The 27,841-nt window shown below is 39.4% G+C and overlaps 2 protein-coding genes across 3 annotated transcripts; one reads left to right on the top strand and one right to left on the bottom strand.

Annotated features, from left to right (window-relative positions):
* The first annotated feature begins 1,634 nt into the window (after positions 1-1,634).
* Positions 1,635-13,529, top strand: LOC140934841 (polycomb group RING finger protein 1-like). 2 transcript variants are annotated; one of them, XM_073384400.1, is made up of 10 exons: positions 1,635-1,758; positions 4,081-4,180; positions 6,495-6,591; positions 7,177-7,232; positions 7,647-7,709; positions 9,001-9,121; positions 9,735-9,792; positions 10,774-10,872; positions 11,597-11,677; positions 13,385-13,529. In XM_073384400.1, the coding sequence occupies exons 1-10, from the start codon at positions 1,744-1,746 to the stop codon at positions 13,424-13,426; spliced, it is 732 nt and encodes a 243-aa protein (XP_073240501.1). In that variant the 5' UTR covers positions 1,635-1,743; the 3' UTR covers positions 13,427-13,529. The 2 variants fall into 2 exon arrangements, with proteins under 2 accessions (XP_073240501.1, XP_073240500.1); XM_073384399.1 differs by having other exon boundaries at positions 13,382-13,529.
* A 1,697-nt stretch (positions 13,530-15,226) lies between these two features.
* LOC140935690 (polycomb group RING finger protein 3-like) lies at positions 15,227-26,998 on the bottom strand. The gene is made up of 9 exons (XM_073385258.1): positions 26,046-26,998; positions 24,892-24,988; positions 23,897-23,952; positions 20,595-20,696; positions 18,328-18,436; positions 17,268-17,292; positions 16,916-17,014; positions 16,093-16,173; positions 15,227-15,940 (listed from the first exon to the last, which is right to left on the bottom strand). Exons 1-9 carry the CDS (start codon positions 26,149-26,151, stop codon positions 15,893-15,895), a joined length of 723 nt encoding a protein of 240 aa, XP_073241359.1. The 5' UTR covers positions 26,152-26,998; the 3' UTR covers positions 15,227-15,892.
* Positions 26,999-27,841: the final 843 nt, after the last annotated feature.

The following is a 27,841-nucleotide window of genomic DNA, read 5'->3' as shown; positions in this document are numbered from 1 at the left end:
AAAATACTGCGCAGTTGCGTTGGAAAAAATATCGGATTTTCTGTAGAAAGGCATCAGTGTAACATAATAGTCAACAACAGCTGGTAATTTGCGCGAACTTGAAGAAAATTAACAGCAATAAAAATAGAAAGGAAAGAAAGTAAGGAAGAAACGAACTACCTGTTCGATTTGCATAAACGGGAGGACGGTTTCTCTGTTCGATTTTAAAACACAGTTGCTTTAGACATGTCAGACCTAGGCTGGAGACTATATTTAGTACGATTTTCGCTTACGTCTATCGTGCGCGACTAGCAGATCTCATGACTTTCGACCATCCACACGCGCGTGCGCACAGTTTTCACTTACGATATCCACGTGTGTCGTACGAACTACATTACATATAATGTCGTGTGTCTAATTTACACGACATGATCTGTCGAGAAGTCATGTCGTGTGCTAGTAGCGCACGATAGTCGTAAGCGAAAAACGTGAGTGAGCAAAAAACGTGACTAAGTGGAGTCAGAAACCCATAAGGGGTTATGAGTTTCTGGTGGAGTACAATTCAGGGAATAACCGGTCGAGTAATTTCAAATCGGCCGGGCGCGTTGCGCAAAGCCGATTTGAATTACGAGCCCCTAATTAATTGTGTAAATAACAAAATGCGAGAATGTCAGTTCTGGAATATTTAGGGACGGACCATTAGAAAACTTATCGGGGGGGGGGGGGGGGGAAGCGGACGTTGTACAAAAAAAAATATTCGCGCAAGGGAAAATTAAATGAAAAAATTCATACACGCCAATAATCCTAAAAAATATTCATGCTATGGCCTAAAAAAAATTCATACAAGGAATTTGATAAAAAATTCCTGCGGCTCAAAAATTGCCCTTCCACCACCCCCCCCGAACAACTTTTCTAATGGTCCGTCCGTTACAACCTCTTCCCTGCTAACTTCCCCGTAGGAAAAAGCGCCCTGGGAACGAGGTTGGGAATATTTATTAATGAAAGAGAAACATTCCAAAGTAGCCTGTTCCAGGCGCTTCATCGCTTTGCGCCGTCTCCACGATCTGAACGCCTGGAAAAGGCTAATTCCAAAGCAAAAACATGATCGCTTACAACTTTGTATAAAATTGTCGGAAGTTGGAAGCCCGACAACATGGTGTACTTTTTTAAAATTAACAAGCTGTCAAAGCCTGCAAGGTGCAAGTGCAAAGCCTTAAGAAAAAATATCTGAGTAAAAGTCACCAGACCAGTTAGTTTCATCCATTTTTCTTTTCCTGTTGAAGCTGGACAACTTACCTGGTCACTATTTTTTCATAGGTTTTGATTGGTTATCATGGGCTATGTAGTTAAATTTCACTGGCTAGTGGCATTTGCTACTTGATTTTCATTGGTTCTTTAACTGTCGGATTTGACCTGTCCCATTACGAGCTCCTGGTAATTGGACACTTTTGGAGTCACAATAGCAAAACCGGCTGAACCAATCAGATTCAAGCATTTTGTTATTGACACAATTACTAGTTTAATTTCCTTTTTATATCAAATATGGTAAAAAAAAACCAACAAACAAACCAACAAACCAACGAAAATGAAAACAAACGAGAGACAAACAAACAAACTTTGCAGTTTTGTTTTGAAAACGTGATCGTTCCAGGCCATAGACAGTGGGGCCCAACTGATTTTGGACGCCTGGAACCTGGAGACGACATCATTGCAAAATGGCGGAAACATTGAGGAACGACGTTCTTGTAGACTAAACCAAAGAGAATGGACTCTAAGGAGGTAAAATCGATTAATTTATGTAATATTAAAAGAAAAGCAATATTTACGTTAACTATACGATGAGAACGGAGTATTTCACTTTAAGGCTCGAGCTGTCAATCAGCTTTTCTCTCCAACGGCTTCTTCAAGATGACTAAGACACGATGCGGAAGTCATAGTCAAAATGAAGGCGACGAATTTCTGTGAATTCGATCATATCAATAGAATTTGAAGAAGGCCGCAGCTAAAGGTTATCATATTTCCAAGTATGAACATTTTAAATTGATAGATTGAACTCGCGGAATAAGCAATAAAATTACAACCTCACAAAACCTCACCAAATATTTAAGGAGGTCTCCTGTTGTCAAGGAAACTTGCAAAAAGTTGGATGCTGCAAGACTGTCAGGTGATATATATGACGATGTCTCCGCTTGGTTGCAGCTTCATGTGTGAAGTCTTCTGTATTTGCCCTGTTCTATTTCTTTCTAAGTACAGTACAACCTGGTTGGTAAGGACAGCTGACGGACATGCTCAGAGTGTCCATGTTGTCTAGGTGTCTGTATAAAGTGGGCTCTCAGAGTAGACTGCACTGACCAATTTTTCTATAGATCACCAGTGTCCATAAGAGAGGTTAACTTTGTATAAAAAGCATTTCTCGGATCTTTTGGACTTAAGGTACGCCTCTGCCGAGTACTGGTTGACACCATCAACTGATACTCAGTCAACATGTCTTTATCGACATATTGGCGGACTATTGGTCGACATGTTGACCAAGTCTTGGTTGATATGTCAGTTGACATTAGTCAGCTCAGTGTCAGTCAACATTTTATTTTATATGTCACTTGACAGGCATGTCTCTCTCATACGAGGTAATATATTGTTGCGGATTGTAAAGTGGATGACTTGTGTTTTGCATGCGTGATTTTTTGGGAAATGATAGGCAAGCCAAGGTGGAACTGTTGGCAAAAATGTTTCTGTATTGAAAGCGAAACCAAACTGCATATTTTTGTAACTTTGCAGTCCTTTACAATCAGATTATGGTGACGTTAATTTCTTGCACAGAGCCCTTTAATTACAGTTTCAGAGTATAAGTAAAGACCAGAAGCATAGCATCCATGTATGCACATACGCCCATGCATACATGTACAGCTGAAATATAGAAAAAAAATTATTCTTTTCTGAAAAAGCATTCGTTATCATTATATCAGGATGGTTGATACGTATTAAACACTATATTGGTGTCTTTGTGTTAGCATTTCCTTTTTCTTTTTATTATTCTATAATTCTGATGGCGTCACTGACCTTTTTTTCCCATAAACATTGTACCTTACCGACAACACCAGAGATGAGTAAAATGAACAACTGACTTCTGCATTTTGCTGTGTACTAATTTGCTGAAAATGTCCCGTGAAAAACGCTGAAAATGGCATTCCTGAGACCCTAAATTTAAGAATTTTCTGGGGGAGCATGCTCCTAGACCCCCCCTAGGTTGGGCTGGTTTGGCCTACAACTTTTCTTCCCCATGTGCATACACCTTCAAAATCTCACACTACACCCCTGAAAACAACTTGTCTCCCAAGGTTATGCCACAGGTCATTTTGATTGGCTGGTAAACCTTCTCTGAGTAAGTCTCTGTCCTGGCATGGTGTCGGTTGATGTGTCGGCCAACATGTCAACTGAAATTCAACCCCATTTTGACTAAGTGTCGGCTGATGTATCAACGGCATATCAGTTGTTAGTAAAATCCAACTAGTGGTCTATTATCAATGCTGCATTTTTATTGATTGAGCTACTACTAGGCTATATGTTATAGCCCACTAGTAGCGAAAAGCACCAGTTTTTTGGCGGCAAAAAAGGATTAAAGTCTAGCTTTAAGTAGCTAAAAATTTTTTATTCTTGATATTTTTGAGAAACTAGTTGAATTTTACTAAAACAATCATTCCTCTCGCCCTCATGGTCTCTGAGGCAATAGTCCATTCGGCCTTCAGCCTCATGCGCTATTGACTCAGAGCCCATTCGGGCTTGAGGAATAATTGTTAAATAGTGATGACCAAAACTTGGCAGAGAGTTGTCTAAAGTACACAAGATCCCTTTTCTCTTGGTCAAATAAATGTGTCCAAGGTCTATGTTACCTAGTGTCCAAATGCATCAAGCAAGCAACTTTAATGGAAAAATGCATGAGCTTTCTGTAGACACAGAGAAAACTGACTTTGTAAGCTTATGTCCTTAGATTGGCTTTCCTCTCTCCTAGCATGAAAAAAAAGGACAGTGAGTATGAAAAGGATGAAATGTTTTTCATGCTGTCTGTCGTATTGACTATGCACATTTTATCTTCTTTTGCAGGTTGTCATAAAAATCCGTGATCTAAATCCTCATGTTGTGTGCAGTCTCTGTGCAGGTTACTTTGTTGATGCCACAACCATCACAGAATGTCTCCACACATGTAGGCATCTGCTCAAAAAATTAACTTTGTTTTACACCTGGAATTATTATATGGCTGAATCTGCAAGTGGGCAAGATGAGGCAAATCCTTGTTCTAATTTGATACCAAAGCGGGCAAGGCTCATCTTGCCCGTTTGGGCTTTCCCACATTGATCTTGCAAGAAAAAGTTCTCTTTTTGGCCATACAATAAAATATCCATTATTGACAAGGCTTCTTCATTCAAGATGGCTTCTGGATATTGGCCCTTTCTTTTTTGTGATCTTTGCCTTGGTCCATAAAAATACAACAATCAATATCCAGCTACCTTGAACTCGCTCTTGGGCAATAATGCATATTTATTGTGGCAAAAATTTGCATCCCACAATGTTGTTATTTGTCTCTGGAATAGCTGTCATCTAATAATTATGCACCTATCAATGTAATGCCGGCGGGGGGGGGGGGGGGGGAGGCAGGGCATGGGGTGGGGATTTGATTGTCTTTGTTGTCCCTGGGGTAGGGCATTTGACTGATCTTGTTCTCCCGGGGGAAGGGATATTTGAATCTTTCTTCGCCGGATGTGGAGATATTTGACTGCCGAGTTGGACGAAAAAGACTGAGACCGAACATATGTTTCCCGCTTCCACGTTTCACTCATGCGCCATATGGTTTGAAAAGATCAGGAAGTCATGGAGGCCAATGAGAACAAGCCAAGGCTGAGTGGATTTCACTGTTTTGTCTTCAAATTTTGTTTGTTTTAGCGTGTTTTTGATCAATTGAACCTCTTAATATACTGTGCTATCAAAGTAAACGGAAGTAAAGAGAAACCAAGTCGATTTTTGCAAGTACAATTGATTAGTGTATGGCTCATTCACTACAATCACTGTAAACTTATAAAACTGACTTTCTTTGTACCCTTTACTAAGAACGGTAAATTTAGACTTACAAAATGTGGACTTTCTCCTAAAGGTTTATGTATTCTACGCAGTGTAACACGGATTATGGTTAAAATGTATAATTGCAGCTGTAACAGGAACATGTATCTTTGGTGATGTAGCAACGTTTATAAAAGATTGCAGAGTTTTATTTGGAGATATTTTTATTGTGCCTTTCTTAGGTTCTGCCTTGGGATTGACAGCAATGTGCAGCCTGGGGTGGGGAAATTTGGTTGGATTTGACTGGAATGATTTGCCCGTGGGCAGGGAATTTGATTGCAAATTTTTGAAAAAAGTCAAATCCCCGCCCTATGCCCTGCCTCCCCCCCCCCCCCCCCCCCCCCGCCGGCATTACATTGATAGGTGCATTATTGTACTAAAAAACCTTTGACGTCACAATTAATAAAACACAAACCAATACCATATTTATTCGATTAAACTCCGCCCTCTAATAAACGTTTCCCTCGAACAAACGCCATCCTCAATCAAACGCCACAGATGGACACAAAATTACCAATAAATGCCACCCTCGAATAAACACTGCACCTAATCAGAAGAATGAGACATTTACTCGAGGATAATAAGAAAAACTTCGGTACAACTTAGTAATTTACACCATCCAGACATATACGATTCTATGTCAGCAAAATAAGGGAGACATTGGAACCTTTAAATTACATAATATTCACAAATGATTTAAAATAATAACTGTTGTCAGCGATTTGAAAAATGTGATGTTGAAATAAACGCCGCCCTTGAATAAATGTTGTATTAGAAACACTAAAAATTTAATAAATGCCGTAGTGTATAATTGAATTAATACGGTAGCCACTGTTAATGGAAAGAGTAGCTTGTCTGATTATAATTCCAAGTATAAAGCAAAGAAGGGTTGTTTACCTCTATGGGGATGCCACACCTAACTGGGCACTTACTCCTCTGGCCCCGGTTGTTTAAATGTTGGATAGCGCTATCCACTGGATAAGAATCTATCTAGTGGATAACGCAATTGGTTTCCCTTATACTTATCAGCTGGATTAAGTGATTTATCAGGTGGATAGTGCTATGCAACGTTTGAACAACTGGGGCCAGCTTTATTGATGTTGCTTTTGCTGTGCTTTCTTCCCTTCTTTCTTTTTTGGAAGAGAACTTTTTGTATTTTAATTTTGAAAGACATTGTTGTGTCTTTGATGATGTTTTTTATGTGATTGATAGTTACCCTTGAATTAATACTGCATTGAAACGAAGAAATATCAAATTAATAAGGGCACTGCTTTGAGTTCATCGAGAATCATATTAACAGCTACGATCTGTTTGAAATTAAACCTCTCTTTAAAAGTAATGAATTTAAGGGCACTGCATATTTCTTGAAGACTGAACTTGATTGTTTTTTTTTTTCATTCTAGTTTGTAAAAGCTGTATTGTGAAGTACTTCCAAACCAGCAAAAATTGTCCAATGTGCAATCTTCAGATACATGAGACTCAGCCTCTCTTTAATATCAGGTAAATCATAAAATAACAGGATATTTTAAGTAGCCTGAGAAAAAACCAACATTTTGCAATTCTGTCACTGGTTTCCCAGAAAAATACCGTCAGGTGAATGAGCACAGAGATTCCATACTGTTGTTGTGTCACTACCTAGGTCTAGCTAGTTCCTCTGATTGGTTGTACTAGCAGGGAAACTTGCCTCAGCCAATCAGAAGCACTACCCAGATCTGGGTAGTGCTTCTGATTGGTGGTGCTAAAAAATTAGGAAATTTGCTTTAGCTAATCAAAAGCACTACCCAGATCTGGGTAGTGATGTGTCATCAGTTTGGGGTTTTTATAAAAACATCTGTACACTCCTTTACTCTAGAGGTTTGCATCTTGATAGCAGAATAGTAGTATATCTAGGCTAGATGCTTAAACAGCACCACAAAATTATGGGAAGTTCATGATTAATTTGGTCAGAAAACTAGTAATGAGATGAATGACACAGATGTTAAGGATTTGAATAAGTATTTGAACTAGAAACATTTACTGGACCCTAAGGCATCCTGATCAACAACATCATGTTAGTTTATTAAATAGATGTCTGAAATTTTTTAGGTTAGACAGAACAATGCAAGACATTGTGGCCAAACTGGTTCCTGGGATCACTGAAGGTATTAGTTGCTCAAATATTCACAATATTGTTATAAAACATCTCTGGTCTAGTTGAGGAAAAGAATGTTCAAGGTCAGAACACACAAGGTGACAGGATGCTGCAACTTGTAGTGGCATCACTCTGCAAACAGTTTTCACTGCAACAAGTTGAACAAAATCAAGTCAGATTGAATTTTTGTGACTTTTTGTGGCAAGAAAATTCTGTTGTAGGGTCAATTTTAGAAGGCAATTTATCCTTGTGACATGTCACACAACTTGTTGCCTCACCTGTACACAAGACTGATTTGTTGCAGCAACATGTTGCCTAGTTTGTTCCAACCTTAAAAAAAATATGTTGAATCAAGATTTTAACTACCTCAAACTTCTGTCAATTAATTTTTCAAACAAACTGTACATTTCCATTTGTTAAATAGCTGAAGAGGCAAGAAGGAGAGAATTTTATGAGTCCAGAGGAATGGCAGTAATAAAGCGTCCAGGTAATAAATACTTTTTGCTAAATTACATAGGGGTCATAGTTTGTTTACTGGTGAAAGAGAATGTTACAGAAAAATCATTATCAGTTTTAGATTTGCTGGTAGAGTTGTGGTGGCCTATTTTTATTCAGCTGATCATTGGATTGAACAAACCATCAGCACAAAACAGCACATTCTTTTGAAACTATAGCCACTTAATCCATGATAATAATAATCACATTATTGTTGAACTGGTTTTGTTACTTCAGAGCCAAAACAAGTTCGAATGAACATAGACTGACTTTCCATAATCTCTTAACAGATCTTATATCTCATAATTAAGCAATTTGATCCCTAATAAGTTACATGGTGGTCGTACAGAGGGGTCTCTGGCACAGTTCACAGACCAAAAAATAACTACCATATTTATTCGATTAACCCGCCCTGGGCGCTTATTTAATTTTTGGACCTTGAGAGTGGGCGCTTATTCGAGGTGGGCGCTTATTCGAGGCTGGGCGCTTATTAAATTGTCACCATTTTCAGCAAGTGAAGTAAGTTTATTTTGCAACAAAACAATAGATGCTAATAAGAAAACGCGAAGAAGTAACAACGCAAGGTCTCTGTAAAATACTCTGAAGAAAACTCCGTCCTTGGGAAAGTCTCTTATTAGAATTTATTCACTCAAGTGGGTGGGGTGGGGGTGAGCGCTTATTTGAGTTTGATTGGGAGGAGGAGGGGTGGGCGCTTATTCGAGGCTGGGCGCTTATTAACTTTTTCTGCCTTTAGGATGGGCGCTTATTCGAGGTGGGCGCCAATTCGAGTTTGGGCGCTTATTTGAATAAATACGGTAATCAGAAATCATGGACGTCAAAATTTCATTTCAGCTTTCAAGTCACGATAATCAGAGCATGGAAAGTACTGTTTTCTTATGCAAAGAAAATTGTGGCCAAAAAAGTTTCTGACAAAACAGCTTGAAAGTGGCAAAAATGGAAAGAAAGGTGGAAATTTTCATCATGCTTTTTAAGTCTTTATTCATCTTCCAGAGGCCTCAAAACTAAAAATCAGAACAAAAATAAGTAAGTAGTATTGTTTGAAAATATGTATTTCCATTGCAGGTTGTCAATAAAATCAAAAACATTATCAATGATTTGTCCAGGACTTTCTGCAAATTGCAAAAATTAATTCCCAGCAAGAAAAACACAAAAAAATCGCTGATCTGCAAACATAAATTCCCGCAAAAATTTCGTGCCACACTGTAGCTCTATTGTTCTATCTTTTAGTCTATCTGATGTTTTATATATTTTGTGTCTTACAGATGAAAATGAGAATGAAAGACCGCCAGTGGAGGACGTAGTCAAGAGAGACTACTCTGAAAACAGAAACATGTACAGAGATGATGAACAAGTGTCACTTTGTGTTGAAAGATATGAAGAAAGGTCATTGTGATTCTCCAATATAGGGAGGAAGTCTTAAAATGTCAGATGTCTTCCTTCCCAAGTCTCTCAGGGGCACCCAACGGCAATTTTTGGAAAATATCGGTTCAGAAGATGATTTGAGATCTAGAATTTTCTGAACATTTGTTGTAAAATTTCTTGCTTGCCTGCCTCTGCTAGGATTTTCGAACATCTAAAAAATGGTTTAAATGCCCATTTTAAAGGGATTTTTACCCTGAAAAGGTCACCTAGAATTTTCGGGAGCCTTTTTCCTGGCTGAAATTTTCGAAAAGGTAAGTTTTGATCGCTACAATGTTTGGATCACTAGACTTTCGGCTAGGAAATTCGAACAGATGAAAAATTTTTAGGGGATAAAAATGTGCCTATATCTACCGTTTTAATACTAAAATACGTTCAACAATGCTATGTTTAAGTGGTTTTGAACTATATTCTCGTTGGGTGCCCCTGGTCTCTGTCTTTTTGTCACTCACAACCCCATGAAAAACACTGGGAATGTCACTATAATGCGCCATCCTTTTTTGCTTTTAAAACTAAGATCTGCAGCTTATAAAGGAACACTGTAGACTGAATTTTATCCTTAATCTTCTTTTTCCAGCAAGGTGGAAGAAAATGAAGATGACACAGAAGAAAGTAGAACAACAGAAACTGTGGGGGTAAATTGTCATTGAATTTGTTTTTAAAATTGAAACACCAAACCTTCTTTCTAAGTAACTTGCATTGGTGCAAAGGTTTTAGTAACTGGACTAATCCAAAAGTGAATCCTGTGTTCTGATTGGTGGGAGTTCCCGTGTTAGGCCAGCAAGAGAAAGTCCTGTTTTTGTAAAGCTGAAATGTACAGCCATCATTATTTCATGTTTAGTCCATAATAATTCATATATCTAGCCTGGCCCCCCTGTTTTTTTCCTGGGATGTTGGGGGTGGGGGTGGGGGGGTAAGCACTAGAGAGAGCTCATGTTTGTAGTGCAATGCAAGTCACAAGAGTTGGAGAAAAGGGATCAAGGGGGCAGGGGATATTTTCTTTCCCTCTGTCCCTCCCATCACATCTTCAACCTTTTGTCTTAAGCCTAACCCACAGTTTGTAGATAATTTGCACTTTCTACTCTCTCTAAATTTTATCTTCCTTTGCTTTCAAAAATCAACTGTGGTGACAACGAGAGAGACTTAAAAATGTACCTCCTGTGCAGGTTATAATTCATTAAAAATATTTTCCCAGTGCCTAATTTCTCAGAAGAGCAGTTTTCAACGAAGGATCAAAAATAATATCACAATAATAATTGTTCTGCCCTTTTGGCACGTTGCTTTGTTGTTTGATTGGCTTGAAACAACTGCAGGAATTATTAAAACTACGTGTAAACCATGGATTTGCAAAGGCTTCATGTAGCCTGCAAGTATAACAGTCTCTCCTCGCTTCTCACCAGGCTGTATTTGCAGGCTTGAAGCTACATGTTTCCTGACATGTTTCTATGATGATTGCTTCTTCAACTGACCACATCTGCTGTGATTTGTCGGTCATAGTTAGTCATTATAATATTTATTAGTTTTGACCCTGATTTAAGCAAGTATTCCTAACCTATAGATATTCTTGAAGGAGCACAATTCCCATGTATTTATTTTGATTTGCCGGTTTTTTGCAGATACTCAGTAAGAAATACTTGCGCTGCTCGGCTAGAATGATGGTCGTCCAACTCCAGAAGTTATTGAGAATGAAACTCAATATTCCAGGTGAAAAACAGGTTAGTTTCCAGTGCACGGAATGCTGAAGATTATTCTCATTGTACAATATTCAGTGTAGTCAGACTTCCTAAATACAGGAGCCTTTGTTCTCCTTTTTAGCAATGATAGTTAAGTGCAACAGAGCACCATGAGTGAGAATATTTGGTTATCTATGCATCTAAGAAATTTGGTTGTGACAAAATCGTCCCCACCCCCCCCCCCCCCCACATGTTAGTGAATGTGATATGTCACACTTACTAGCTTGGAGTCCAGAATCCGTGTTAAATTTTATATTGGTCAATCGACAGCTGTCGCAAAAAGGTATCCCCTGACCAGTGTCAGATGACTGTATTGCGGTCTTAGGTGTACAAGTTAGGTGTTAAGGTCTGTGCTGACCAGATAATGGTTTTCAATTGTTTGCAAGCTCAGATCCATTTTTTCAGGGGGAATTCATTTTGCGTCTTGCTAATGGTAAAAGTTGACTTACTACAGAAAGACTTCGCTTTTGGCCTTGCTCTGGTTAAATCTATAGAGTGTTTTCACGTGACGTCACGGCCGCCATATTGGGTTCCCAAAACAAGGAAACGGCAGCCATGTACCAAGCTAGTCCTGTGTGAGACGAACTTTTCCTATGCAAACGCTTTTTATGGTTTCCAAAAATTTGCCTAGATGCTGGCCACGTGAGTGAAAACGCTCTATATATTAGAAGATGTTCCTGTACCTGTTTTTTTTCATGTCATACAGGTGGAAATTCTGTGCAATGAACATATCATACACCCATTCAGAACGATGAAATTTATTTGGATAAGTGAATGGTTAAACAAGGTACGTGAGATAATAAAATGTTTGTTTTATCATTGTAAGCAAGGAAATGACTTCCTTGTGTTTATCTTTGCAACGTTACGCCACATGTTTAAAAGAGGGTAACACAAGAATACGCGCAAGAAAGGATCACAAAAGTTCTAACTTTCCCACGATGTTGCATTCGTAAATTTGTATTTTAAATTCTTTGGCGCCAACACTAAAAAGGGGCCAAAACTTTATTCTTCATGTCACCTTCTGCTTGTACTTGACGGAAGTGTCAGTCTTTATCGCAGTTATAACCCACTTATTGTTTGAAATGTAGGCGAATCCCCCGGAAGTTGAATTCAAAGGGACCTGATATCCAAGTTCAGAAAGAGAAATAAAATTTCGTCGTTGCTTGTTTAAGGTGATGTTACACGAGACGATTCGCAACGACGATTTTTAGCGTAACACAGCGTTGCAATATCGTTGCGACATTGTTTGGAACGATTACAACATTGTTCCAGCATTGCAACGCTGGTGTTGCTCTAAAAATCGTCGTTGCGAATTGTCCCGTGTAACATCACCTTTACGTTCTACATAAAGGTGATATTACACGAGACGATTCGCAAGGACAATTTTTAGCGCAACACAGCGTTGCAATGTTGGAACAATGTTGCAATTATTCGAAACAATATCGCAACAATGTTGTGTTGCACTAAAAATCGTCGTTGCGAATCGCCCCGTGTAATATCACCTTAAAACGCAAAATTTGGTATTTTCACGTCGTAGTCGTGCAAACACGGCTCAGAAATGTAAAAAAAGTAGGCTACACGTGCAAAGTTGTTGTTTTGCTCATTAAACCTATTGTTTTTTTGACGTTCTCGTTGCCGCTGCGTCGTTGGATCTTAAGGTGATGTTACACGAGACGTTTCGAAACGACGATTTTTAGCGCAACACGGCGTTGCAACGTTGTTGCGACATTGATTCAAGTGGTTGCAACATTATATATATTGCAATGCTGTGTTGCGTTAAAAATCGTCGTTGCGAATCGCCTCGCCGCGCCGATCTCGAAACCACTTTCGAGGATCACATGATATCGGATAGGTTCTGCTGTGCCACACCTTTGTGCATTATGAAAAGGTATTCGGACCTTAGCGGAAGTAAATAAGTAGGCACGAAGACTGGAATCCTTTAAGACGGAAGTAAATATTCAAGGTATCTAAACTATCTATCTTGGGTTCTTACTATTTGCATAAAGAAGCCAGAAATTCCAGTGGAAATCAACCGGTCCATGGTTTTCAATCGAAAAAAGACTGAAAAATATCCGTTGTCGTTTAAGGCGATGCCTTTTTTCTACTCTTACCGGTCTCTTCAGCTAACTTGGCTGCACTTTGCAGTCAAGTCCCTCTCTTACAAGGTGTAATTTAATTGTTGATATACTATTTTTGCGTAAGGATATTTATAACCGCCTAATTTCTGCAAAGGAACGGCAAGAATTCCTTGCCGTCTAAGATAAGTTCTTTGCTAGAAAATGACTAGATAGTCACAGTATTAAGGTTACATGTTTACTGTATTTTGTACTAGCCTGCGAACAGGGAACGTCTCCTCGTTCATCGCCGCTGAGAGACGTTTCGCGAAACGTCCCTCAGCGGCGGTGAGCGAGGAGAAACGTCTGCCATTCGCAGGCTAATTGTGGACGTTAAGTCTCTGCATCCATCTTTCTTGTTCTTCTTTTGTTTTTAGCAGCCGCCAATGGTCCTGCATTACCGTGTTCGAGGCCCGGCGTAAAAAGTACAGTAAGACAAGATGTCCTCTGGTAGCTCCCAGCGCCTGCTATTCATCGTCCCTTTCGGGACTGTCATGAAAAAAAAAATGAGATGAAAACCTTATAACTACTAGTCTGCTACACAGTCGGTTTTAGTGTCGTCACGCAACGCTCCTCCCCACTAGCTGGGAGGAGCGTTGCGTGACGACATTAAAAACGGCTGTGTAGCAGACTGTATAACTACTTCAGCTGAGAGTTTATCGTTGTTGGTCACATTGCCTACAAATGAATTTACTCCATTTTGAAGTCCAGTCGTTTGAATGTTAAGAGCCTGTAACCTGTTGTTCAACAAGGCTTTGGTTAGATCGCTGGCTTTTAATAGCCACCGAAATGTATTACTATAATCAAGTCTATTGTTCATAGAGTAGATTTTTTGCGAACTCTTTTTGTGCTGTAACGAGGAGATTAGTGAAGGTAGGGGGAAAACCACAAATCGGGCACCTACCTGACGAACAGTGAGCTAGTCAATGGAGTTCTTCATATTTTAGGGATGGGGGGAGGGGGGTGGTGAGGGAAGGAAGAGAGCTCCCACAAAGTCTCTCACGGACCGGTTACCTGTGTAAGGGCTCCCAGGGGAGCTTGATGTTGAGAGAAAGGGAGCGAGGTGAGAGCTCCCCCTCAACACTCTCTGTCCCCTTCTTCCTCCTACCCCCTCCCTCCTCATTCGTTCGCACTTGTTAGAGCCCTTTCCCCCAACAGGTCGCAATTGAACGCGGTGCCTGAACAGTGAAACGCCTGTAACCCCGATTATAACTTTATAGGAACCATCATGTTGTGTTGAGTTTGGTGGCACTTGTTTCCATAGGTTCTTTTGAAGAGAGAGATACACGGTTGTATCATTAGTTTTTCTTCTCCTCTGGATAAGACCCGTACGTTGTAGGTTAGATATAATATTCATGGAAAATTCGTTAATATATTGTCATACAGAATATGCAAACTTGCACAATAAAGCAAGAGGTTTGTTTATCCGTTCTGCTTAATTGTTTACTACTGAGTTAAAGGAGGCATTTTATGTGAAAAGAGTCCTCGACTGTGAGGTTTCTATGCGCAAAACGGAATGATTACATTTCGATTCTGCAGCAGCTGTTATACTCTTGCTTTTCTTAACTATAACATACTATCACTCACGTGTTCAATGTACGGTTATTCAAATTTAGAATGTTTGATCATAGTGTAAAGGAGGCACTGAGTTTTCACTAGTCAAAGCTACGACATAAGCAAAAGCACAAGAATAACGAACTTGTCCGTTTTTCTTGTGTTTATGCTTATGTCGACCCTGTTATCACTTGCTTACACATGTGCTTGTCCTTATGCGCTAGTGAAAACCAGGCTTTATGCAATGCGTCACTTTAGAATCGAGAGGAAACTGGGTCGAGTACACTTTCGCAAAGACTTCTGGGATTGTTACTAGGGACGGGGGAAAAAATTGGCCAATAGATGACCGACGCGTCCACAGTAACTAACCCAGAAATAATTGCGGGCTGAGCGTTGGCCTAGCAAATTGATCAAATACTGTACCCGGAGTAGTAAATCGACGTAAATCGGTAGCAATCAAATGATTTCTATCTGTTGATACGGAAATCGGTGATGAGTTTCATGGAACCACCCGTGATCAGGGGCTGTGGGTACATTAAGCTACGCGCAAACGGACGCAACATTGTTGGCAGTTGTTGCGTTCGTGTGCACGTTGCTTTACGTGGAAATCTACGGCTAAGGCGTGGAAAGACTTATCCATATTTAAGGCGGTAATGAAAACAACTCACTAATAAAAATAGTATTTATTCTCTTTGGGCCCATAGATTCAGTGCGTGCCAATGCATATCGCGTATACTGTACAATAAATATTTAGCGTCCTCAAAGATTAAACTATATTCCTATAAACCCTACGAATCATATTCATTTTAGCTGAGACTGAAACGTCAACAATATGGCTCTTTAAAACCTCTGCGCAAATATGAAACGTAATTTTAAAGCAATTGCCCGCTCTGCATGGACAAAGAACAAACTTTAAAACTGTAAACCATTGGTAGACCTCAACGCGTTCCTCTTACCAGGCCTTTAAAAAGGATAACCGAGCAATTAATATTAAGAGGTAAATGAAAAGTTTTCTTGCATGCAGACGTTCCTCAGTTCCTTAGCCTCGTTCCTATTCATTCATGTGACGTCACCCGTTCACCGCGGTCAAACGACAGAACTTTGCAAAAGCTAAGCAAAATACTTCAAAGTTTTGTATCAATGATACGAATTTCATCCATTATGGATTTCAATGTAACATTCAACCAGCAGGAAAACCTCTGCTCCTTGTTATATTTAATCGCCGATGGTGTATTGTTCCTTTGTGCGTTCTTCTGGGCGATGTTTTCGACCGCTAGTGCATCCAAGCCAGTCCTTCTCGGCTGTGATAAATAACCATTTGCAATTACCACTGACTAGAACAACTTGAGACTTGGTCTGTAGTGGAGCAATAGAGGGCAACCCTACAAACAAGAAAACAGTTATCACATCAGTTCATATCTACCTAGACCCAACTAGTATACCGAAAAATGGTACGTGTTTACAAAGCCGAATGGTGGAAAAAGTTTGTCAGAAAAAAACTAAAATAAGCATTTGTTACTATAAATGGTCATACCTTAAATCTCCATCGTGTAACGCAAATGAATTTAAGCGTGTGGTCCTTGCCAAGGATCTCATCATTACAAAGAATATCCACCTAAAAAACAAACCCAGACAAGATTAACGAAGTCCCTCTGTGACAAAAAGACAGTATCATTCTAAGCTTTGCGGCGACAAAGAGAGAAATCAGCACCTTAAGTGGCACTTGGAAAGCAGTTTGGACAAAAATTAGAGTTTTGTCAAGGAGTAATTAACCATGCACTGAAACCATTACGATTGTTTTGAGTACGATGAAAGGACGAGGAGGGGCAATGGTGCCATGAGATAAACCTTCCAAGAAGTCACTTGAAGACCTTTTCTTGGTTCGCAGGAGTTTTACTTGTTGGTGGAAAAGAAAAGCACTTGCTCATCAGTGATTTTAATAATAATTTGACAAGGAATCTTGAAGAGTTTAGGCTAGCGTACGTGAGAAAATAGCCGTGATTTCACTACGTAACTGATGGTTTGCCCGCGAAATAACGTCTGAGGAGCGACTGCAGAAATTCCATACTGATGACGTGACACTATCCAAATCTGGGTAGTGCTTTTGATTGGCTGACCAAATTTCCCTCGCAGCACGACCAATCAGAAACACTACCAAGATCTGGGTAGTGACACGTCATCAGTATGGAATTTCTGGGCTCCTTCCTCAGAAGTCATTTTGCGGGGAAACCAGTGCTGGCGTAGCGAAATGTCGGTCGTTTTCTCAATTTAGTCGCAGATACTTTGAAAAAAATCACTGTTCACAAATCTATACTAACTTGAACCCAACGAAGACAAGAAAACAATCCATTACTTACATCTTTGTGGTCTTTAAGACTCAACTTCTTAGCAAGGAATTTTTTAAGATGTAACACAGTCGCTTGAGATGATAATCTTAGGTATTTCCGTGTTAATGGCTGCGGAAAATAATCAACACGAGAGTCTATGAGTTATAAACGTACTGAAACGTTTAGGCTCCCTTAGCTGTCCTAGATGATGTTTAAACGTCCCAGTTTTACTAGGAATCTCGGAATCCTACACCGCAGTCTTTTTGATCCATTCTACGGATCGAATCAACGAAAAAGGTCTTAACTTAATACAACTTTAATTCGAGCTTTGGTGCCTCCTGGAATTTAGTTAAAATATATGAATGAAAGTAAAATGTCTCACCTTTAGTGCATATTTTCCATTGGCCCTATGAAGAATTACAGAGAGAATGATATTTCAGAAAATGTTGACGCTTTTCCAGTTTTAGCCAGCTGTTCAAAAAGTACAATGTAAAAGACAGAAAACTACCAATATGAGGGTCCACAATAGGTTTTTCGGGGTGCGGGATTTGCTTTATTTGAATAATTGGGGCCTGCCACGCAGGCTAGGTTTCAGGATTTGTAACTGGCAAATAAAAATTGGAGCGCGAGATTCGGGATTGAAAGTCTTCACGGGATGCGGGATGCCCAAAATAACCATTACGGATTTCGGGATTGAGCGAAAACTTTGGGCGGGATGACGGGATTGAATTTTAAGAATCCTATTGAAATAATAAAAATAATAATAACAATAATAATAGTAATAATAATAATAATAATAATAATAATAATAATAATAATACTATTATTATTAGTCAAAAGACAAAAATACATACTATCTCCTGTTACAAGTGTATTTAAGAAATTTTACATCTAGTAAGAAGTATAAAAAGGTAAAAAGTAAGAATCAAAATCTAGTATATTACCTAGCTAATTCGTATCTAAAAACTAAACGGTTAACAAAGAGTTATTAAAACGCATAGTATTAATCTTAGGTTTATAACAAGTTTCTTTCCTAAGATGGTACCTGGACGGTAAGAGGCATTATAGATAAGAGTGGATGTCCTGCAGAGTTTGTAACTTTTCCAAAAATTTTGTGATTTCGCCTCTCTAAGAAATGATATACACTTACAGGCTTAGACGTGTATTTCCTCTTAAAACAGCGGTCCAAGAAACACTGCACAAGTGTAAGATCGGTATCGGAAGCAGCACAGACAAATAATGCATAACTACTATTAGGTAAGACCAATGTATTAAAGGGAAGGTCTATTTCTGACTGATTGTACCCCTCTTTGCGCAGCCTTCTAAGGATAAGTAGGGATTTGTTAGCTTTAATAAGTTTGTTCTTGAGGACCCTCCAATATTGACTTGGATTACGCAGTTCGTACTTCATGAGCAGAAAAAATTGTAAAGAAACAACGCACCGGTAACATTCCATGCATATTGCCACTTGCTCGTCTCCACGGTGATAGTCTTGATTCTCCTCCTCTTTCTCGTTTGACGTATTTGATGATGATGGTGAGGTATTGTTAGCTGTTTAAAATCGAGTTACACAAATAACGTTAACCCTAAGTCCTAATATCTGCATACGAATTCTCCTCACTGATCCCTGTGCATTTCTTCACACAATCAGTTGGGAGAATTTGATAAAAATTAAAGCATTTCTCCCTTCGTGATCATTTATTTTAGGATAAAAAGCGACGCTCTTAAAACATGACGTTTCGGCGACGACATGTCACCATTATTAAATGGAAATGAAAGGGACTATGAAAGGATATTTATAGGAAACGAAGGTGTGAAACACAACATTAAATTTGAAGAACAAAAGAATGAATAGTGAAAAGTTTTGCTGCAATGGATTCGGTAATGAGTGTTTAAGATTGGTCTCTTTTCCTTACAACAATATCTCATAAATGAGGCATTCAATTTTTCCTCGGCATTTCTTAAGGATCTTAAAACGTTCTCGGGATTAGTTGGCTCTTGTTGAGGTTTTTCTTTGAGGTGTTTGCCAATTGCGGAGTATCTGTGCTCGTCAATGCGAAGATGGAGGTGGCGGCTCGTGTCTCTTTCACTTGCATTTGATAATGTAGTCGCCGAAACGTCACGTTTTAATAGCGTCTTTCGTGATCATTTTATTAATTCTCATAACCTTTTAGTCTTGATTGTGTATCAATGCTGTTGGGAGAAGATTGAGGCGCTTGGGACTTAAAGGATTAAAAAGCAGTTTTCAACGTTACAGTGGTTAGTAAAGGTGATGTTACACGGAACGATTCTCAACGACTATTTGTAGCGCAACACAGCATTACAATATTGTTGCGACGTAGTTTCGAACAGTTGCAACATTGTTCCAACATTGCCACGCACTGTTTCGCTTAAAATCGTCGTTGCGAATCGTCTTGTGTAACATCACCTTAAGTCAACAAAACTTCGAGTATTTCTCATGATTTCTAGCACAAAGACAAGAGCATGTTTGTGAAAATAGCTCAGAACTCATGAATAGTAAACTGCTACGTTTCTCTTTAAGCTCCAAAGGAAAAAATAAAAAAAGAGCCAATTAGAAAAAAAAAAAGCACTTCCTGGATGAAAGTCGGAGGAAATGAGGCAAAATCTTTCTGCCCGGTCCCTAAGTGTTAAAAAGCAGGCCCCGGTTGTTCAAAAAGCACCAAAAGAAGTTAAATACCTGTCCGATTCCCTGGAAGTAAAAGGGGTTCAGTGATACTATGGTAACCCCAGTGGGGATCCCCGAGGTCCAAACTCTTACCCTTTTATATACCATTTCTGGCAGAAAAGGTACCCCTTTTATATATCTAGTTTACAACTTTGCACCCCTTTTAACTACCGTCAATACACCGTCTTTTAAATATGAATAAAACACAAAAGCGGAAAAATTTTTTCGGCTTTTTTCACAGCCTCAAAAAACTTCTGTTAGCCCTTAAGGTCCTTTTACATACCGAAATGTTACATTTCCCTATCCTGTCGAATACTGCAACTAGTGAAATCCCTACCCTTTCATAAAACTAAAGCCTGAAAAAGGTACCCCTTTCGGGCGGCGCTCCCCCCGCCCCCGGGATTGTAGCGAGACCTTATCTAAATGATAACAAATCTAAACACTTGAAAACAGAAAAAAGAGATGTTAACTTTTCGCGATGTTAACCTTGATAAAAAGAAAGAGAAAAACTCGCAGGAATGGCGTTCACAAGCGGCAACTTTTAAAAGTGATCTTAAGTGTGTGCCAGCTTCAACGTTAAGTATAGCAAGACAAACATTTAGATTTGTACACGACAGAGACGGCGAGCGTCACAGTAGGTTTTTCTTAATGTGACTAATTGCAGTGGGTAACACATCCACACTGCACTGATAACCACCTTGTAATTCTAAGTCATAACCTGTCATCGGCGACGAATGCTGTGCTCATATGAGTAGAAAAATAACAGACTGCTCACAGTCCATAACTTACGCAGTGTAGTGTCAACCAATGATTTATCCAAGGGAAAATTTGGTTGGGAAAGGGTGGGGGAGGGGGGGGGCGGGGTAAGTTGCCCTGCAAGTAAGCCCTAAATTTGGGAATTGTGAGTGGCTAGTATGCGCCGAAAGGGGTGCCACGCAGGCTGGTAAGTGGTGAACGGTCCTGCAGGCTAGAGAAAGACGTCCGTTACTTTCCAAGGGACCTAATATATGAAATGTATCTTACCGATCGTTTTCGTTGAATTCATGGCATTGAAGGCGTTTTGTTGTTCTCCTGTGCGGTACATAAACATGGCTACTTCAAATTCTTTTTGCCTTTGAAGTTCACCTACCAAGCGAACACATTAACAAAAGAATGAGTCGATAAAATTTGTGAACACAGCGTTGTTTTCGCCATTCTAAATACTGATCCCGCACTCTCTCACATACCATTAAATTCAGAAGAATATTAAAATTAATAAAATCCGGAAGTCTTTGATTTTTGTGGAAATTTTAAAACTCGCGACGTGTTGTAAGCTCGGCTTGGTAAACAAACTCTGTTGCTCAAGGACTTCATAATGATATTAACTCAGTAACTCCTGTATTAACTACATTGTTCAGACATCTTCTAGGTTTCAGTGTTTTCTAAATTAACAGTCCTCAGTTCAATTTGAAAGAAAAAAATGTTTGAGTACAAGATCACAGATTACAGAACTCGCGAGTTCTTTCGTTTCGCGAAAAATACAGGATGACATTGAATAACGGTATGCTGTCGCCGGATGGGAGGGTCGCCCAAAAGACCACTTTGTTCGCTCTATAGTTTGCCGTCAAGTAAGGACATCTGTGTTAAGGTTGCACTGGTTTCATAAATACATTATGGGTAAAAAATAGCAAATTGATCTTAGTCCTGTCTTTTTCGCCCTCGGATTTAAACTTTGAGCAAGCATGGCAAGGTAAACTAAATATTAACTTTAACTTGATTTTTCAATACCCATGATAAGACTTGTACGATCCCCGTTTGTATTATTACAAAGATCAATTGAACTGATGCTTCTCAAGGCTTGTTTCTTGAAGGAAGTTACAATTTAACTGCTGTTTGACCAAAAACAAAGAGGGAGAGAAAAGACGTCAAAATGGAAAAGGGAGACGGATTCCTTCTCTTCCCTTCCAAACGTACTTCCTTTTGTCCAGTCTACCTTGCAGGCGTCGAAAGGGGTAGGGGGGGAGGGGGGGGGGGCATGGAGGGGAGAAGAGGGACATTTTCTCCCGCTTCCTCTCAGACTTCTTTCCAACCTCTTTCCTAGGGTCTTCTCCTACAGTTGACATCTTTCCCCCCTCTCTCCACCCATGACATCCCTGTGGACGCCTGCCACGAAGGCTAATATAACTCTGCCAAAAAAACCTATAGGAAGCTTTTGTCTTCAGCCCAGACATCAAAGTTTACCTTTAGAGCTCAATTCCTCTACTCTAACGATCTTAATGTTAAATTTAAGGCTATTATGGGGAGAAATAAGATGCAAATTCCTATTAGAAGTCAAAGGATTACGGTCTTAAATCATGGCGGCACAATGACTCTTAAAAAATCCGCCCAGAACCTGTTTTGGAAATCATTTCTTTTAAGGCAACGGGGAAGAAAATTAAAATAAAGGAATTGAGCAAAAACTTTCCTGAGGTACTACAACTAATGTTTGGTTTAAGATAGGTGGATGACGTGAAAGTTAATTGTTGGTAGATTGTCAAAAAGTAGTATAGATTCTTCACAGCGAGTTTTAAGTGACCCTATAAAAAGAGCACAAAGGAGATGATATAATTTTATAAATACTAAGCTCCTCATAAAGCACACTACATATTATAGTTGGCTAAATATGGTAGTGCCCCCGGGGACAAATTTACATGTACAATGTACAATGTTATAAAAATCCTTTTCGATCCACAATGACAGCTCGTAAAGGAAACATTTATACTGGGTTCATTCGCAGTGCGCTGAGAACATATAAGAAGATATGGCTTTCAAAAATCACTGCAAAATTGGGAGTTTGTTTTCCTTTCAAGGCGTGCAAATTTGTCTGTTGGCAATTGCTTTTACGGCGAACGGTTGAAATGACCCCTCAAGGCAATATTAAAAGAAATGATTTTAGACTCCTACCTGCACTGCTGTGCAATAGACAGTTTTACGAACAGTACGAAGGTTGTTTTCAACTACTGAATCTACAGTAAAATTCTAAAATTCTAAAACGGAGCTATGAAATGAAATGAAATGAAATGAAAGACACCAAACTTTACTTAAAGTCTGCAGACGAAATTAGAAGGCATGAACATAGTTATCAGTATTATTCGATCAGATTACTTAACTTTCTCCTTAAAATGGCGAGCAAATCAATAGGGAAAGTGATCATACACTGCTAAACTTGCACATCCCCCAAACCAAGAAAAGCCTAAGAGTCTTTGCGAAACTTCCAGGGTCTTATGCCATTCCGAAAACTGAGCAGGAATTTTGCGGCGCTTACAGATTAAAATCTCAACAGCCCCCAGGATAATCCCTAAGAAAAATTCAAGTCTTCCACTCGAGAAAGACGGATGTCTCCCCGCGAAAAAAATGGATTCACAGCAATTATCTACATCAAGTTGATTCCGAGAAAGTTCTAACAGAGAACAACATTTAAAGCATTGAGATTTAAGTCGAAAATGGTTCATGTTCGCGTTTTGGTACTCATCCGAGTTTCGTGTTGGTTAAGGTCCTAAAGGACTAACGAAATTCTAGGCCACTATGGCACCAAATACTCCTCGGATATGTTTTGTATCAGAGATATCAAATCATCACTTCAAGTACACGTGTAAATGAAATTAGGAACGTCTGGAATAAAACGGAAAACCCCCGCGGTAAACCCAAAACCGCAGGAAAACTGTTTATATGCCTTTGACCACTGATGTTGCGATTATCGCCTTTGAAACGCTTGAACGAGCAACATAACAACCTTGCTGCAACACATATTCTTTTGATTCCTTTATGCGTTATTGCAGCTACACCTATTGAAGTATTGTTATCAGTATTAACCTATACTGAGATAACGAGTTTAATAGCCAGGGGCAAAAATCTATAAATATCATTAAACTTTCAAGAAGGTGATAGCTGGAGGAACTTTGTTGTTACAACGCTGAACACGCGCCTCGAAGACGAATTTTCTATGTTTACGTTTTGATACAGCAAGGGCCCTATGATCATTTCGCCTCTGCAGCGCTGGTAAAACATTAACGTCAAGTGAATTGTTGAGAGCTGTTTTTGTTAAGCTAAATAGCGTGTCCAGTGGTACCGCATGGTTAAGCATTATTCTTCGACGCAACAAAGACGGAATTACTGCAAATGAGACTCTAGAGCTTATGTTGCGTTCAGAAAAATAAAATATATAAAGGATGACGAAAGATTTGCTTCAAAATATCAAGCCAGCGGAACCCTTTGAAGTAGACCCGACACCTTTTTGGTCTCAGTATATTCCTCAAGTAATTTTTACTACCTTCTTTTATCGGCCATACATTAATGAGTACACTTACGCTCTTGTAACCCTGGTACCAGTTTGTATACAATTTCCTGCATTGTACGATCGGAACTGCAAGATATTAAACAATATTTCTATGAATTCAGAACGAAGGGAACCCATCACGTTTTTCAAGAAAAAAATCCCACGCAGTTTAAATTTCAAAAGCCAGTCTAATTTAGAATGAAAATAAATAAATAGATCAATAATTAAGATGGCACTAATAGCTAATAATGAGAAGTGAAACAACACAAATAATCACGTAGAATCAGTTGTTTATAAAACGCTTAAATTTCACTTAAATTCGTTTAGTGGACTGGAATATCCTTGTCTTGACCAGAATAATCTATCACATGATTTTCTCTCAAAGATTAATAAGGCAAAATACCATTGTTTGTATCTAAAACTCGTAGTTAACTTTGGGCTATACCTCTAGTCTATGATAACGGCAATTGTGGGCTTAACCTCTTAATGGCAGAAAGGTGTTTTCATGATTTGCTTACAAAAGGTAAATTTTACAGCAATACAACGCAGATTGTTTATAGTTGGAGCCGTGACATTTGTATAAAGGTTGTCTAGAATTATTTTAAACAAAAGGGCACCCTTGGGCAGGAGGAAGTTTAGTAATCTACTAAAGATTCGGAAAGAACGTCATTCGGAGGATTTGGGGTAGAATTATCCCACAGCAAACTTGGAACCGATGTAATCATTCCTATTCGTTTACGCCGAGAGTCAATCTCCATAAAAAGAAACCAATCAATTTTAAATTCATTTAAAATAATTATCCAGTAAAGAAACGGTCATAAAATCACGAAAATGTATTGATTTTGAAATCGCTGAGTTCTAAGCTATCAGTGTCTATTTAAGGCGACTGTCTAGGGAAGTGAAAGTCTATCCCACGCACATCGAGCATTTTTCTTACATTAGCTGTATTTCGCCCACATAAAATGTTGCATGTTGTTACACTAGTTTGAAGCACGATAAGTGTCTGCTACTTCATAAACATCTCACCTGATATAGTTCATGGGGTAGCTGTGATGAATGACTATTTTACAGGTTGGGCAGACATTGTCTTCTTGCAAGCGCTTGACAATGCAGCTTCTACAAACTATGAACAAACCAAAGCACAAACAAGCCCAATAAACATCACTTTGCCAAAGCATATACACTGTTATACATGTATCATGAATCATGAAATGAATAAGTTCAACAGTTCATATGACGGTAAGTCGCAAAGGGCAAGAGTGATTCCGTAAGCTTTCCTCGCTTCCTTGATCGCGGGTTGTGTCGTTCTTTGAGTAAGTGCTGGTTTTAAATACAAATTAACTCAAGCACGAAGCCGCTCCTCTAAGACAATTTTAACAAGGCGATTTTAGACGGCTTTGGGAGATGAAGATGAGAGCGATCTATGGAACGGACTACGCCTCACTCACAGGGGTATATTTTTAGCATCAAACTTGTACGAGAGAGTAAATTTATAGTATCCCCGATCAAACAACTGCAACTGTCTAGTTATAATGCATCTGTTGTCAAGCTCATTGCCTGCTGGATTTTGACTCACGTCGTTTGCGCTAAAAGATCAGTACACACACCGTCTGTGTTTAAAACCTCGGGTTAAACCGCGGAACGCTTAGAAGCCTCTGGTTACCGCACGTAGTGTACCCGACAATTTCTTGGCGATCAACCCCAGTAGACAATGAAATAAACCAAACAGTAAAATGCCAAATTCACTGCGCAAACGAAAAATCAAACAATAGTGTTTGTAGAGATCTTGAGGACTCCGTACCAAGACCGGCGAACAGAATGGGAGATACAATATGTGAGGTTTTCTTTCTGCCGGTTTAATAAATAAAGCATAACCGGCATTTGCAGGAAAGTTATGACATACATTCAAGGAGACTGTTGACGGGGAAAATTTTAAATCTTTAAAGGCCTTTGTGTAAAATTCAAAAGCATTATCAACACTGTAAGCATGAATATAGCATGGAGAGCTCTCTAAAACTCTTGCGGACCGATCTCACTGGTTCTTCTACCTAAACGCATCGCCCAGTGGTAAACTGTTGGCGCTGAAACAGCGGAAGATGGCATAAACACTTATCAAAGGAAAAAGGCTGATTTATGCGGTAATCTAAACAGAGAAACACCACTGAAGGTCGCATACTCACACGTGTGTAGACACTCCGTAATGGTCGTAGCATCAATCAGGTAGCCATCACATATGCCACAAGTGATGAAGGTATTCAGCTCCCTTAACTGTACTGTTCGATACATCTTGAGATAGATCTATACAAAGGTTACTCCTTCGTTTAATCAGTCCACGGACAGGAATATGTGAAGCCGAGAGAAAGAACGCTGTATGATGCTCAAAATCGGCTAGATAATGGTGTTAATGAAGAGTGACGTGGTATATTTCTGTCAGCACGTCGCTTGCAGTCAAGATTTCCGCAAAACCTTTGGCTGAAATCTTTAAAGTGGAGCGGAAAATCGATCTACGTGCGTCGTCCTCCGATGCAAGGGTTTCACTACGCTCGATCAGACCACACGTACTAACACAAGAAGCAGCCCGAGGGCAGAGTTGTTGTGAGCTGTGGGCGGTCAACATAAAAATTATCCGATCATCAACAATATTCCCGAACAAAGAGAGCAGGCAATTCTCTTGGGACCTTCTCTTCACGCTGATCTCTTGAAAAGCTAGCGACGAGTTAAAAGGAACTTTTCACGTTCATGTCCTTCGGGGGCGCGCGCTTGTCATGCTAAGCTCTTGTGATGTAAACCCGGCGACACAAAAAAACACACGATCAGTAATTTCCTCGCTTCTTCCGTTAGGAATCAGTTGTCGTTGTTGTGTAAAGAGATCGGGGGAAGCCGCGAGAAGCTTGTGGTCTCTTATCTCTCAAGCAAGAATCCGCGGCCTCTCAATAATGAACCACTTTTGAATGAAAGGCAAACAATGATAATATCTTAAGTATATACCGAAAGTGAATGACGCGTAGGGATCTCGCAGAGCGACGCTTGAACTTAGTTGAAGACCTATTCTTGAAGACAATCACACCCAGTAGCGTATACCTTCCGATTTGTCGTTCGACTGGAGTGTTTTTATGAGGTACAAGAGAATGCTCATAGATACCGGAAATGGTGAATAGATGGCCTGTCAAATAACCACAATTGGCACGCATCAAATATCACAAGAGCTTGAAAAGGTTCTTTTCACAGGACGTAGCACGACGGCGCAAAAGTATATATGTCAACCGCCTGCTAAACAACAAACTGCCGCGCAAGCTTAGTTAATCTGCATTGTCCAAACACACAAGTAAAGAAACCTGAAGCTTGGATATGCTTGGAGGATTATGATGTTAAACGCTTAACTCAAAATCAAATAAACGATCAGAGACGCTTCTATTTTGCTGCCGAGATTGGATTGTCCTGATGTTATCTTCTACAACTTTGGAATGCAAACTGACAGGAACAGAAAAAATCCTTTCCGGTCGACGAGTGCATTGTAATGTGTCCGTTTCTTGTTTTTAAAACTCATATGCTGAAAAGCATGTCCTTTTCTTAAGACAGGGTTTAGAAAGTCAAGGAGGTGCCCTTTTTTACGATTTTTACGAGTTTTAACTACAGAAGACTCGTAGTGACCAAAAACTTTAAAGGAGAGAGCTAAGGCTCTCATCTCCTTAGTTTCCGAGAGATCCCGAAAAATGGTCAAGTTTTAGAATAAAAAGCCCCAGTACTTCACTCATTGTCAGTATCAGTCCATGAACCTTTCGGGATCCACTTTTATTCGCCCCATATCTTGATCACAAGTTTTCAAAAACCTGTCGGAGGTAAATTGTCACAAGCAGCATATACCTTTGATTGTGTGACTTCATATCTTGTAATGCTGTTTTTTAAATCTAAAATTAAAAGCTGATTAGATTGGAACCTGATTATTGTATATACTGTACTTGGTTAATCATGTCTC

This window comes from Porites lutea, chromosome 4 (genome assembly GCF_958299795.1).
Source record: "Porites lutea chromosome 4, jaPorLute2.1, whole genome shotgun sequence".
Classification (NCBI taxonomy): domain Eukaryota; kingdom Metazoa; phylum Cnidaria; class Anthozoa; order Scleractinia; family Poritidae; genus Porites; species Porites lutea.
The sequence above is the reverse complement of the archived record's forward strand: the minus strand, read 5'-3'. Positions and strand labels throughout refer to the sequence as shown.